This window comes from Coturnix japonica, chromosome 14 (assembly GCF_054131305.1).
Source record: "Coturnix japonica strain WE chromosome 14, WE-NBRP24, whole genome shotgun sequence".
In the NCBI taxonomy this organism is placed as follows: Eukaryota; Metazoa; Chordata; class Aves; order Galliformes; family Phasianidae; genus Coturnix; species Coturnix japonica.
Genome location: NC_140676.1, coordinates 15,472,007 through 15,487,106, shown reverse-complemented (window position 1 = coordinate 15,487,106; position 15,100 = coordinate 15,472,007). Strand labels below are relative to the sequence as shown.

Sequence of the window (15,100 nt, the reverse complement as noted above, 5' to 3'; positions counted from 1 at the left end):
AATATTTTGGTATCTTAAGAAATATTACTTATTTGAACACAGTGTGATTTGGGGGTCAGAGTTGGGAGTGAGTTATTTTATCCAGTTTTTACTTGTTAGTAATAATAATTCTCAATAGTTGAAAGTAAAAAAAAGCTTCTTGAAGAGAGTGAGTTTTTTGTTTTTTTTTTCCTTTTGTCTAATAGGATCAAGCCTTTGGAGAACTGGAGAAAAACAGTGATAAATTTTTACTGGGTGCATCATCATCAGAAAACAGCCAACCTGCTCATCTTCATGAGCTTTTATGTTCACTGCAGAAACAGTTGCTGGCTTTTTGTCACATCAACAGTGTTAGTGAAGTATGTATCTTGTCTGTATTTTAAAGGGAGAAAAAGTGCCTCAATGAGCACGACTATCAGAATGTTAAAAATTGCTATGCAACATTTTCTGAGTATTTGAAAACAAAACTGATAGAAATAATGAACTCCTTAAATATTTGCATATTATTATGTATATCTGTATATTACGTATATTTGTATATTTATATTTGATGGTTATTTCCTTCTAGAATTCCAGCAGTGTGGCACTGCTTCATAAACACCTTCAGCTTCTGTTACCTCATGCTACAGACATCTATTCACGTTCTGCAACGCTGCTTAAGGAAAGCTCTTGGAATGGTAGTGTTGGGGAAAAACTGAGAGGTAAATGTTCATGAAAAAAATGAGCAATGGCAGGATTGGCGGCTTAGGACAGTTCTTGTTTGTTTAGATTAGAATAATAAAAACCTTATTTTCCTCACACCTGCACAATATAAGCATCTCAAGTTTCTTCAAAGATAGAAGTTATTTGCATTACTCAAGCATAGCATCAAGTTCATGTTTTGTTAAGACATTTTGCATATAGGGAAACAAAAAAAAATTATCTATATTATAATTTCAGTAATATTTGGTTTAGATTACTGTTTTTTAACATACAGTTTTTTAATTGCTGAAAAGTGCAAAAGGAAAATATGGAATGTGTTTATGGTTATTAAATAAACTCTCCAATTCAGAATTTGCTTTTGAGACTTACTGAGATATCTGAGGTATTTTTGTGCCATCCTTGTTTTATTGTGCCTGTAATACAATTCAATTCCAGATTCTAATTAGGGGTTGGTTTTTTTTTTTCTCTCTAGATGTAATTTATGTGTCTGCAGCTGGTAGTATGCTGTCTCAGATTGTCAACTCTTTATTGTTACTGCCTGTGTCAGTAGCTCGGCCTTTGCTGAGTTATCTGCTAGATCTGTTGCCACCTCTGGATCGTCTTAATAGACTCTTACCTGCTGCAGCACTTCTTGAAGATCAAGAGTTACAGTGGCCGCTTCATGGTAAGTGTAATAAGTAACACACTTCTAATAAGAAAGATAAAGAATAGCATATCCTAGGTTGATGGGAAGGTGTTTCTGTTGTTTGTTGATCAGCTGGAGGCCTGTAAGGCAGATGAACGTGTCCTTAGTATGTCCTCAGGGCTGCATTTGGAGGAGGCAGCCCTGTTTTCTGCTGGCTCTGAGCTGTGAGTGGCAGCAGATGGGAAGCGGCATGGCCTTGTCCTGCTGTCTGTTGTCCCTATGATTCATCCTGCAGCCCAAGCAGATGTCAGTCCTGCTGGGAGCTGAGCAGTGCCACAGGGGTGCTGGACTTCACCTTATCCAAATAAAACCATGGTGCAGAATTTGTAATCCTGCCCCAAATTAGGTCTTGTGCTTCTGGCAACCTCATGCCTACAGCCATACCAAGTGCTTTAAAATATGGACTAGATGATCTAAGTGGTCTTTTCCAATCTTAATGATTCTATGAAATTTGGAAATATAACACTTAGGGATATGATTTAGTGGGCATGGTGGGGATGAGTTGCTGAACTCAGAGGTCTTTTCCAAACTTAACGGTTTGATGATGACTTTGTGATATCACTTTTTATAGTGGAAAACTTAATTTCTATTAAAAACTGCTTTTTTAAGCATAGTGTCTTTCTGCATCTCAGTTTTAAATTCTGAAGTGTTTTATCTTGCTGTGAAATATTTTGAGCTGTGGGCAGATCTCTTTACTGTGCAGCCTGGGACATATGCTGATGTCTTTGGGAATGCAAGAGCAATATAGGAGATATTGACTGAGTGGATGTGGTGGGCACAAGACATGGAGTTAGCACCACACTGTGCCCTTCCCTTGTCCTGGTTTCAGCTGAGACAGTGCTAGTAGCACACTGATGGTTTGGTTGTTGCTGAGTTGTGGATGTGTGCCTGGGGCTGCTTGGCAGGGAAGAGCCACCACCATGGTGTTGTCAAAGCAGGCTGCATTATTAGCTGTCTCATGCTGCATGTGATCCATGTGTTGAACATGCCTAATTTAAGCTTTGAGAATGAGCGTCTGTGTCGTGGATGGTTATGTCTTCTGCTGCTGATAAGATTGAAATGTGAAGTGATCAGTTTGTCCTATCTGCTTTTCCTTCAGTTTACAAGTTGTTGATAAAGAGGGGCAAATCAATTGTTATTAACTGGGAAATGTTACAAGACCTGCAATTAATTTTACTAATTGTGGAGTTGGCTTTAACATCGGGGCAACAGTGATGGATTTAGTGATTCATTGCTAATGCTTTTAGGTGGACCTGAATTAATTGATCCTGCTGGAGTGTCCTTACCACAGCCTGCCCAGTCCTGGGTATGGCTTGTAGATCTAGAGAGAACTGTGGCTTTACTTATTGGGCGGTGTCTTGGTGGCATGCTTCAAGGACCTCCAGTGTCCGCTGAGGAGCAAGATACAGCCTATTGGTTGAAAACTCCACTTTTCAGCGATGGAGTTGAAATGGATATTCCTCATTTGGGTAAGCTGTTAAATACAGAAACCTAACTGTCACTGTGAATATTTGTGTTCTCTTTTGAAGTTTCTTGATCATATTTGAGTAAGTCTCTGTACATAGAGTTTGTATTTCAGCTCTTTTGTTTGCTTAGCTTAATACCAGAAGTTGGAAAATGACTATTTAAGTATTTGCTATAGTTTACAAAGAGTATTGGAAATCCACAGAGATAATTAAAGTATTCAACAGTTTCTCAGTGAAAGAAGTAATGTAAACTTCACTAAATTAATTTGCTTTATTCTTAGGTATTTGGCATTTAACAGAAAAATCAGGGGCTCCATTGTTTCATATACAATTAATTGTTCATATTCTTCATTAAAAATATTATGTTAAATTGTATTCTGCTTAGCAAGTGAAATCTTTATTAATTGAAAACATGATTAAAACCAAATTCTTCTCATTTACTAGAAGCATTGAAAGCATTCAGCACTGCTGTTTCTAGTCATACCTTCCAAGCATGTGTAGTCATCCCAGCCAGGCATGTTAGAGGTGGTTGTACATCGGAGAGAATTAATGATGCAAGATTGTGATATTAAAGCAGAGGATAATGCTTCTAGATCTTCATGAACTTTATATAAATTGTAACTAAATATCTAGTGAGAGTCTGTAGTCAGACAATAAGGTATGGTAATTGGTTGATTAATTTATTTATTCTGGAATAGTGTGGAGAGTGAAATATGTTTGTATGCCTTTCAAAATGGATGCATGTAATCCTCAAAATTTATGGAGTTTAATCTTTAAATGTTTCCCTTCTGTTAGACAAATGCATGAGCTCCTTATTAGAAGTGGCCCTGTCTGGAAACGAGGAACAGAAGCCGTTTGATTATAAGCTGAGACCTGAGATTACTGTCTATGTTGATTTGGCCTTGGGTTGTACAAAAGAGCCTGCAAGGAGCCTGTGGATCAGTATGCAAGACTATGCTGTTAGTAAAGGTAAGATGTGGAATGTATGTGTAAGTAAAATATATATTGCACGTTTCAGCTGTGCTCTTAGTGAAGTCTTGTATTGTCTTGGGCAACAACTTCTAGTTCTGTGACATTAATAATATATTTTATTTTCATGTTCCACTGTTTTCTTTTCCTTTCTCTTAGTTTTGACACTGATTCCAGTATTTGACAAACATGCAGTTCAGTGTTCTTTTCCCCTCCAAAGATTGAGAAAAGGAGTCTCTTGTTTCCTTACTGAGATGTTTGTATTTCTGTTTTCATAGTAGAGTGGGGTGAAACTTGCAATTATTTTAAAAATAAATAAATAAATAAAGGGGAAGAGGGAGGTGGAGGAAGGTGAAGTAACTTGGAAAATACACTGAGGATGGGATGAAGGAATAAGTCCTTTTTAGTTTTTGAAGTCCCTGAGAGGCTGGCATTACAGTTTCAGAGGTTCTTCCTCCCTATTGCCTATAGGCTTGGCTCCTGCTAAGTCTTTCTAGGCCCTCTTTATATAAAACCACCGAACACTGCCATTGTACTGAAATTCTGAGAGACCCAGAGGTTACTTTCTGTAGCTCTGGCCAAACGAGGCCAGATCAAGAAGGCAGAAAATGGTTTTGTTTGCCTATTGAGAGCAGTGCAGATAATTCTGTTTCAGACCCCATGGAGTTAGGAATTCCAGTAAAAACACAAAAAAAAAACAAGAAAAAAGCTTGTTGTCTAGTTGAAAAATCTGAGATGAACGGGCTAACTGATGTTATTGTGGTTATGGAGTTGAGTGTTCTAGAAGTTTGTGTGGTCCTGCTTAGTTTACAATGTAAGATGATTGAGAGTTGTGTGTTAAGAGCAAACTCAAAGTCACGGAACTCAGGGGAGCAGATATGTTAAACTTCATATTCACATAGACAGATTTTTGTGATTTCTAAAGCAGCTTTCAAGGATTCATAAATAATATTCATAAGAGAAATACTATTATGAAAGTACAAGTGTGGAAGTGAGGGAGATAATTCTATTTCTGCCTGGAGTGTAGATGGAGCTTTGAGGACATTATCTTGGGAGTTTATTTATTTTACAGTGCAATGGCATTATTTTCATAATGCTCCTTTTTTAAAGTGGGGGGGAAAATCATTTTGTAATGAAAATGTAAGTTTCTGGAATTACTCAAGGAACCTTAATGTTGAGACCTCAAAATATCTCTAGTTATTATTAGCAGTGAAGCATATGCTTAGGCTGTGTTAAGGTACTGGTTCTCCTAATGGAGATACAGCTGTTCCATTGTGAATGAGTCTGCAAAGTAATTTTTAAATCTGGATTCAACAACATGAAAGAGAGCAGAAGGCCTCAAATATGACAAGTTTCCATGTAAATCAGTGGCTGGATAAAGCAAAGAGCTCCAGTTATGTATCCTTGCCGAAAGCAGTTGCAACCTAACTCAGCTCTTTGAGTTTCTGATCAGTTCATGTGCCTTCCTTGGCCGAGTATTAGACATGAGTATCCTGAGCAGCCCAAAATGTGTTTGTCTCTGAAGCCACATTAGTTATTGATGTTTAATTTATTTCTTTAATGTTGAATGTACTTAGAAACTGGAAGATTTAAAAGGATGAAGATTTTTATGTCATGGAGAACGTTTTTCTTGCAAACAGTAGCTGGTTTTGATGAGTCTTCTCTGTTTTCAGATTGGGATACTGCAACTTTAACTAATGAATCACTCCTGGATACTGTATCCAGATTTGTTCTTGCTGCTCTTCTGAAACATACAAGTCTGCTTAGTCAAGCCTGTGGTGAGAGCAGGTGAGTAACTCAAAGCTGTCTTTAAAAGCTCAATTCTAATTTTTAAAAGAAAATTTGTATGATTCTCTTTTCTTTTGTTTGGGATCTCTTTTATAGATATCAGCCTGGCAAAGCCTTGGCAGAAGTATACCGTTGTGTTTATAAGGTTCGGAGTCGCTTGCTTGCCTGCAAGAACATGGAACTTATTCAGACTAGATCATCGTCAAGAGACAGATGGGTAAGACAGGAAATATTTTTGAGTTCTTAAGGTTTAATGGCATGTTAAGGGAATACTGCGTAACACCTAAATAACAGGTGAATTCAGTTTAGAGCTGAAGACATTCAGACTTTAGTTTCATTTGTTACAGGTCTTTTTGTTCTGCCTTGTTGAAAAGAGTTCGGGATTTTTCAAATGCAAATATGCAACACATTAATGTGCATTAATGTGCAGCAGATGTGCTGTTAAGTCACTAGAAGCAAATGATTTGCAGTATTTGAAGAGAGCGCAGCCTGAAGCCTGGTTTTATCAGTATATGTAGCTGTACCTCAGAGTTGTACAACTTGGATGTAGATTTAGATTGATTAGCTTTGTTAACCACAATGTAGTTTGGTTGCCATTCCAGAACCACTGAATTCAGCAAGTTTTTTAATCTCTGTCCCTTTCTTTCCCTTCCCTGCATTTTAACATCTCATCCTGCCCAGATTCTCATCTTAGACTGAATGTAACCTTATTGCTACTTCTGAATCACTATTCTGAACCAAGTCAGAACTGATGCTCGGGTGCTCATTGAATTATTTAGGGTTGAGGACTGTTAAGCATTACAACACAGTCCTTGAACTAGGTCTAGGTTTCTTTGTTAGGGATTGCTGTTTATACAATCTAAAAGTTTGATGGTTTTGATCAAGGAAACTCTTTATGTGACACCTGGATCATGAGGCTTTTTAGCTGTTTTAAAAATGCTACTGTTGCTTTTAAAAATAACGTAGGTCTCTTTCCTGACTTTTATTCTGAGGCAGATATGTGTCTTTTTTTTTTTTATGGTTGAGGTCCTACACATGCAATAAATTTAGCACTTAGAGCAGTAGGCATAGTCTGGGTTCACAGGACTGTACATATACATTAAGTCTGGTGGTTCTCTGGCTTACTAAGCATTTTGCACACATGCAATAAATCTGTTGCTTCAAGTTTATGTTGTAGCTGTTGTGTATGCTCACAGTAAGTTATTGTGCATGTGTGGTAAGTTCCATTCCTCCTAGAAATCCTCAAAGTAAATCTAAATGTATGTTGTGGGTCGGTGGCATTGGGGATATCTCAGATTTAATACTTCTGGGAAAAATAGCTGTTCTGCATTTGCTTGATATGCACATAATTCTGAGTGTCAGAAGCAAATAACAGGCCCCAGGAGAGTGGGGAAATGATCTGCTGCTACCAAGATCTTCTGTTCTTCAGAAAAGGGAAACTGCTGTGGGGGGGCAGATGGGTTATACTGGTAAGGATGTGTGTGGTCCATGATTCGTGGGCTAAATTGCCTTCTGAAATATTGTAAAGCTTCTAATGTAATTGTATGTTTTATACTTCAAACTTCACTGCTTTCAGATTTTCTGAATTTGTTTTCCACACTGGAAAACTGTGTATCAAGTCATCAGTTGGCACTTATATCATCAGGTATCAGGGTTTTTGTAGGAAAGTATTCCAAAGCTGTTCTTGCTGAGCTGCTTGTCTGTTATGTGTAGGTTGCTCTCTTTATTTCTATGGAAACTGCAACAGTTATAAAGAACACCATAACACTATTTGATAGAGCAAATTCTTAGCTACAAAACACTTTTCTTCAGCTAAGTCACCACCATTAGCTATGCACTTTCACCAGCAATGAATGACAGCCTATATGATGTGCTTATAAGAATCTGCATCAGCAGGGATGACCCACTGTTGCCAGTCTTGAAATGTACCACTTGTCCTTCACTGCTGACATCCACTCTTTGGTGTCCATAAATATTCAGCACTGTTCAATTAATGAATGTCAGTAGGTGCTATTTTTTCTGCATAGAGGAATACAGTTCCGCACCTTTGCTTCATCTATACTTCCATGTCAGATGTCATTTTGTCAGACTGCCCCTCTGCTGCCATTTGTTTCATGGGAACAAATATAATGGAAAAACTGCAGGAAGGTTCAACCTCTGCTGCTTCTCTTACCACAACTATCTGCTTCTGATGTCGTGGGCCAACATAAAAAGATAGGAGGCATTACTTTTGGATTAGCCTCTGTATATAGGAAGGTTGTCAGGGTTTTAAAACTTTATTAACGTACTTTGTATGCTGAAGTATCAAAGTTCAACAGTTGTGTCTAAGAAAGCCTTTTAAAGAGACATTTCTCTGAAAATAATTCGAGTAAATTTAAGGAAAATTTAATTTCCCAACTTAGGTATTTGAAGCTTTGAAAGTAAACAGCTGCCTGAGTTTTCTTTCATATGGCATCACGAATACCTTTTAGATGGGAAAAAAATTCTTAAAATGCTTATGTCCCTTTACCTTCATTTTACCTTTTATTATGGTGAGAATTATTTCATTTTAGATTTCTGTTTTTTTATCAAGATGCTGGATAACCAAGAATCAGCTGATGTGGATACTCAGGAGCATCCTTTTACTCGTACAATTGATGAAGAAGCAGAAATGGAGGAGCAGGCAGAACGGGACAGAGAAGAAGGACACATAGAACAGGAAGATGAAGAAGAGGAAAGAGAACACGAAGTTATGACAGCTGGTAGTAAGTACTGGTTGTGTAGGTGAATAGTGTAATGTGCTTTGGAAAGTCAGTTTGTTTTTCTCTCAAAAGTGGAGTGAGAGAAAGATTGAAAAGGTTTTGATAGACTTTTCTATGTTAACATTGTTGGAAGTTTTTATGAGATGATGCAGTGCTTTTATTGAGTCAGAAAATTCTTTTAATGCAAAGGAATGTGAGTGCTAAGCAAATGGATGGCCTTTATTCATCCGACATCTGTGTTAACACTTGTATAAACTGCATGCAGCAGTAATAGATTTCATAATGTTTTCTCTTCATTTCTGTTCAACCAATGTGAGTTTATATTAGTGCATATATGGAATTTATTGCTGCACTTGTGTGTTTAGTTTTGTATGTCAGAAACTTTGAGGTTTTAGTCAAAATTTTTTACCTGTAGCACAGTTTGCAATACTTTCTCATGGTTTTTCTAAGAAAAATAAAATAAAAAAATAGTTGCTTAATTCTTCAAAAAAGAGCCTGAAAAAGGTGAACTTCACTATTGATGGACTTGGGCTTTACAGAGTCAATGGGGTAATTAATTCTTCAAGTTTTAGCGAAGCAACACTCAGCCACTCTTTTCCAACTACTTTTCTCTTGTTACTGCTAGGAAGTTTGCCTCTTTTGCTGGCAGTGTTTCCATTCCCATTAGGACTCCCATATTCTTATTTGGGCTCTTGTGTACCAAAACGTACGTTACACTTTTAGCTTCCATATTACAGGTTGTCATACCCTCAGTGCAGTAGACTTCCCTGAAAGGGAATGTGCACCATATGATTTATGATTTAATCTAAAGCTGACATGAGTGTTACATGCACACAGGAGAAGTGAGAAGATGACATTTCTACTGGAGATGCTAAAGGAAGCTAATCCTTACACGTGGAGTTCAGTTTCTGTCCTTGATGTACTGCTGCTTTTAATTACTAACATTAATGGAGAAAGTGTTCAAATTTACCTTTCCAAAGGGAAGCCAAGCATTTAAAATCTGAAGAATTTTAGGTCTTTGGACAGAAACGATGCAGTAGCTCACACAACTCGTGTGGAAGAATCTGGCATTTACAACAACAGCAAAATTGAGCAAAGTGAAGACTAAAATTTTTGGTGATGTCTTCGTAACACTAAAATAAAGAAGCTACTTAAAGTGTAATACTGTCAGCGTTGAATTATAGATGCGTTGTTCTCTGAAATACTGTTTTACAGATGCATTTCTTTATAAGTCTGCTAAAAGGCCAGCATGAAATAGTCTCTCTGATGCTGTCCACATAGCAGCTGGGTAGCAGTAAGTCTGAAATAGGTTTAGTGTTCTGTCGAATAATGGTGTCCTTCCTTTTAAACTTAGCACTTTGTAAATTCTTGACTTCATCTGTTTCTGTGACATTCTTTATGACTTTGTATAACTGTATTATTTTACCACTGGAAAAATATTTCTTGTTTTTTGTAATACATTTTTTAGCTTGAGCTGTAGATGAATATTTTGTTCTGTGTAACTTTGCTTAGAAGTAAAGACCTTTTTTTTGTGTTGCATCTTACAGAAATATTTCAATGTTTCCTATCAGCCCGTGAAGTAGCTCGCAGTCGGGATCGAGATAGGATGAACACTGGGACAGGGACTAGACTTGATGATCAACCTCCTCAGTCTCAGCAGGAACGAAGAATCAGCACTGATCTGACAGAAGGCCAAGATGTCTATACTGCTGCATGCAACTCTGTAATCCACAGATCTGCCTTGTTGATCCTGGGAGTGAGCCCAGTTATTGAGGATTTCCAGAAGCGAAGGGAGGATGGGCAGTTACAGCAACCTCCCTCTACTGCTCCTGAGGGGATTGGACTAATGACAAGGTGAGGTCTGATGATTACTTACATAGTTAACTTTTCTATCTTTACATTTAATTACATAATATCAGTTTTGTTCTGTGGATTCTTAGAAGTTTTTAAAAAACATTTTTGTCCAGAGCAATGTTTATAGTGTTGACTTGGGTTTTTTTTTTTTGAGGTCAGTGATATTTTCTCAGTTTTCTTAATCCACACTGATGAATCTCTGATAAGACCCTTTTCTGTGTGGACCTCATTTCTTTTTCAAGGTTGAACTTACCAATTAATAGTAATAGAGTCTAGACCATCCACTGTTCAGGTAAATTAACGTAGCTGGAAAAATAATCAGTGTGTCATGCTACTTGCTGAATTGGCCTGTTAGCTCCTACTATTGGCTAATAAAGAACTTTTCTTTGTGTGGTGGTTGTTTGTACATCTGATACAGGAGTGAAAGTCTTACTGCAGAGAGTCGTTCAATCCATACCAGCTCAAACTATAGACTGATGAAGTCAAGAAGCGAATCAGATTTATCTCAGCCAGAATCAGACGAGGAAGGTTATTCTCTGGTAAGTAAGCTAGTATTATGTGCCTTGAAGACTGTCAGTTTATTTTCTGGGCAAGTGGGATACCTTATGTATTTGTCACTTGTTTAGGCTTATGTTTCAGTATAGGGATCTTTGCTAATAACCACCACTGTTAAAGGAAAATAATGGTGCTAAGACAGGAATTGAAATTATTATAGTTCTGTTAGTTTTTTTAATTTGTAAGGGAATAATGTGTTTTAAACATTCAAATATTATGCACCACTTATTTCCACTTAAAGAAATGCACTTTTTGTTAATCTTTTACTCTAGAGTGGAAGACGAAACGTTGATTTGGATTTAGCATCATCGCATAGAAAAAGGGGTAAGTTTTATTGATACTCATTTATGTAACTACATAAAATGATACATTTATGTAACATTTATGAATATTGATCAACATAAATATGTTAATGTGTCTTAAGTTAAAATGCGTAGTTAATGACAATCAGAGAGTTTAAAATTTTAAATGGCATTGTAATTATCTTTTACTTGTTATGCTAACATTGATTAATCTCGCATTACAAGAGATGCAGACACAAGTAACTGCTCAAATTGCAGTTAACATAAAGTAAAATGTAGTCTTTTTCTTGCCTCTATTTCTACAAAACAGATGTAACCATTGTTACTCTAAGCAACTTAAGGCTGAAGTTTTCACCCCAACATTATTATGGGTTGCCTACTGCATCCTGTTCATAAGGGGACTATCCCAAGTCTAGGTGTATTGTTTTGGGTAAGCAGGAAGAAGATCATTAAATTTCCAAGGTCTAACCTCTTTCACTCTCAAGATTCATCAACATGTTTTGGAGTCCCTTATATCTGAGTACTGGCCACCAGTCACTTTTAACCCTGCAAACTGTGACAGGAGCTGTAGATGCCCATGTTGTAACAGCTCCTGGTTCGGAAAGCACTGTCCTGCCCTCTTGTTGTTTTTGATACCCATTTAATGTCAAACAATGTACTATTTTCAGGAAAAATTTCCTATCTGTAACAAGAAGCCATGAAAAATAGTTGAACGATGAAACAACTTTTAGTTGAAATGCTAGAGGATTGTTCACATCAATAGGAATCACAGATTACTTTTGCAGATTCAGTTGTATCATGTCTCAAATACATTCGGGTCAGTCAAATCTAATAGGAGAGTCATGACCTCCATTTTCCTCCAGAAGCAAGTCAATTACATACACAATTACCAAAGAATGCATCATTGCTATCAACCAACTCTGACACCCTCATGTTATTAGAATATGTGGTGATGTTAGTCAGTTACTAAAATAATGGTGGACTCATTAGATTCTTCACCTCAGAAAAGCTGTGTGTGAATGCAGATGTTTCTGTGTCCTACCCCCTGTACTTTTCCCCAATTCAATCGGTAGTTCTCTATGGAGTATTCAATCCTTGCAAAGCCCACAAAAGCTGCATCATGTGTAGAGTTTTGCTAAGTTGGTTTTTATTTTTTTTGCAATGGGTGAGGAAGTGGGTTGACTTATTTTAGAATTTCTCTTTATTGAAATCAGCAAATAATCATTCAAAATTCAGATCACTTCTCCTTAAAATTTAAATCTCACTATTGGTGATAGTCTTATTTTTATGGTACAAAGGCGGTTCCTATTCATGAATTGCAATGTAGGATACCAGTAGTACAAAAATTACTCTTGAGTTGTTCCTGTGGTCTTGCAGCTCAGTCTTGGAGGAGAGTTGCCACTTTGTACATACTTTAATCTAGTTGTTTTCTCCATTTATTGTATCTGCTCAGAAGTAAGGCAATGGTATTCCTGCTTTTGGGGTGTCCTGTTCCTTGCTATTATTCGCTTGGTTCTGAATTACTAAACTTTCAGTACTTGTAGAAGCAAAAAAAAGTTGTTTTCAAAGCTTTTTCCACATGGGGAGATAAAATAATGAAGATTTTCCCCCTGATTCATATGTCCGTTGGGTTTTGGTTATTTCCTTGCTTAGATTCAACATTTTCAGTCCTGCAGATCCAGAGAGTGTGCCTCAAGATTTTGTATTTGACGCACTAAATAAAGTTACTTACTGCATTAAATACTTAGAAATAAAGAACGCATGTTTATCAGTGCAATCACAAATGTTTTGCAGGTCCTCCAGTCTTCCTGTAAATCTTAATTCAGTGAATGCTGTTGTGTCTGTACTTCAGTATTTTAGTAACACATTTGGGTAACTGGAAAAAAAAAACGAGCAGCTCAAAAGATGCTGAAATTAACTTGAAATAAAATAGTGCACTTGTATTGACTTTTTGAAATTCAGGGATCTGTCAGAGTAGGAGGTGTAAATGTTCTCATGCATGTATGCAACTGTATTGAAGGGAATGGTATTTTTCCCTGGGAAGACGGTAGAAAATTCATAAAGTCTGTTACTTGTTCATGCTAATTCAGAACAAAAATAGCTATGTCCATATTTTTTTTCTAAAACTTCCCTGTGTGATGTATTGAGGTATTGGTTGGGATGAATGGGATCATTTAAGACTAAAGTAATATGAGGAAGAGATTTTATGAATATGTTGTCTTCTGTTTCAAATGTCTGCTTTTGTCTTCTGATTCTTGTGTGGTGTGTAGTGTATTTACTGCTTTTTGGCCAGTTGAGCCCCAGAAAAAAGAAGAGCTTCAAGCAAGTACCTGATGGCATGTTTATTTTTTTCCTCTATAGCTTCCCTACATGTTTTATGTTCTATGGAGTGTGTATTGCAGCTGTGCACATTCATGTAGAAAACTCATTTTTAAAAGCTGGCTTTCAAGGACAAGTAAACTTGTTTTCTTTTTATTGTAAGCTTAAAGATTACTCTTACGTGCAGTTCTATTTGTGTGATTGTAGAGGCTTATACAAACATACTGTGAATCTATTCTTGATACTTAACATCTTCAAGAAACAAATGCAAGTTTTAGATTGCTCCTAATTTTGAAATATTTTGAGGTATGAGCATATACTTTGACTTCTGAGATTGCCTCAATCTTTATAATTTCAGTTACAATTTCAGTTGTTTTGCATTCAGTCTCTGACTCATAATCCTTGGACATCTCTCCTAACTTGAGACAGTTTAAAATAGTTTTACATATAAATGTTCTTACATTTAATACTAAAACCTTTAGTATTGCATGACCTTTACTTTTTCAGATATGAGATAGTTTAATTGTCTGTTAGTATATAAGGGATGATCTTATTTAGAAGTTCTTTTAATATCAAAACAAGATTTTCTTCTGATGCTCAATTAATATGTGAGACAGTGTCTCCCAAAGTTTGATTTAAGGCACTGGAATTGCTTTTTGTTTTATTACAAATCCTTTCCTTCTCTGCTGTGTTTCAAAGTGGCATGGCACAGGACAGGTAGAAGACAGGGAAACTAATGTTGATTTGGAATGTTTTAACCTCTGCTACTGTGGAAAGATTGCAGAGCTTAAGGAGTCTTGAAACAGTTGATATATAGGCAACATTTTTATATGTCAAAGTAATTAGGCTTGTGCATACTGTAGGAAATCTCAGGTTTCAATTTGCCTCCTCCAGGGCCTTGTTCACAGGTCATATGCTAGGAAACTCTTAGATGAAAACTGTATTTCAGTCTTCATTTATGCTGTCCATTATATCTCAAGTTCCTCACTCAACTCTTCAGCATATAACTTAGTTTTTAATAGACAACTTTAAAACGAGTACAGGAGTGAGTATTAAAAGTAGGGTAAGATAATAATTGTCTTTACTTGTGTTTTTTAATGTAGCGACCAGATACAAGTTATAAAATAGAGTAAGAGAGTTTCCTTAAAATTCTCTGATATTAAACATGGCAAAGCAGGTAGTTCTCTGGAAGCCAGGTAATATTACTGCATTGTCTTAATCAACAGAAATTAGGAAATTAAATTCCACTTTGAAAAGTCACGTTTAAAATAAATGTTTTACTTTGTGTGTATTATTGTTTGTGCACATATGTTTGCAAAATACCCTATTAGGTCGTATTTTTCCTAAGTACTCTGATGGTTCTTTCTGAGGCCATTGCAGTCTGCTTAGTAGCTGCTGTCTGGAGTACTGTATAAATGCTCATGAAGACTGTTTGCAGAAAAGGTAATGGGACATGGAAAGGTTTTCATAATTCGTATGTTAAATTTTTTTTGCCAACTGATAGGAGATTAACTCCCTAATTTATAAAGGGAGAGCAGACTTTCACAGTATTTTGGATTTGTGGTTTGTTGTTGATGATGTTCAGGTGCAGAAAAATGGCCATTTGCCTTGCCTCGTGAAAAGTCATGGAGAGTGGTTGGTGGCAGCACTGTCCTAAGTACAAAAAGCTGTGTGTCTCTTCACATAGTTCCTGTGAGCAGCTGCTCACAGAGCTACTGTGAGTAAAAATGGTTTAATAGG

At 36.6% G+C, this 15,100-nt stretch overlaps 1 protein-coding gene across 27 annotated transcripts in view; it reads left to right on the top strand.

Moving 5' to 3' along the window:
- The window catches only part of HERC1 (HECT and RLD domain containing E3 ubiquitin protein ligase family member 1), a 98,632-nt gene that overhangs the window by 40,959 nt on the left and 42,573 nt on the right, over positions 1-15,100 (top strand). For 18 of the 27 annotated variants that reach the window (XM_085515739.1, XM_085515745.1, XM_085515741.1 and 15 more), the window contains exons 15-26: positions 186-338; positions 548-680; positions 1,154-1,345; positions 2,614-2,835; positions 3,628-3,801; positions 5,475-5,589; positions 5,686-5,806; positions 8,162-8,333; positions 9,878-10,184; positions 10,603-10,723; positions 11,012-11,063; positions 13,312-13,377. In XM_085515739.1, coding sequence (XP_085371865.1) covers positions 186-338; positions 548-680; positions 1,154-1,345; positions 2,614-2,835; positions 3,628-3,801; positions 5,475-5,589; positions 5,686-5,806; positions 8,162-8,333; positions 9,878-10,184; positions 10,603-10,723; positions 11,012-11,063; positions 13,312-13,377 — 1,828 coding nt within the window. The remainder of the gene's footprint in view (positions 1-185; positions 339-547; positions 681-1,153; positions 1,346-2,613; positions 2,836-3,627; positions 3,802-5,474; positions 5,590-5,685; positions 5,807-8,161; positions 8,334-9,877; positions 10,185-10,602; positions 10,724-11,011; positions 11,064-13,311; positions 13,378-15,100) is intronic. The other 9 variants (XM_085515752.1, XM_015872285.3, XM_085515754.1 and 6 more) reach the window with 3 other exon arrangements.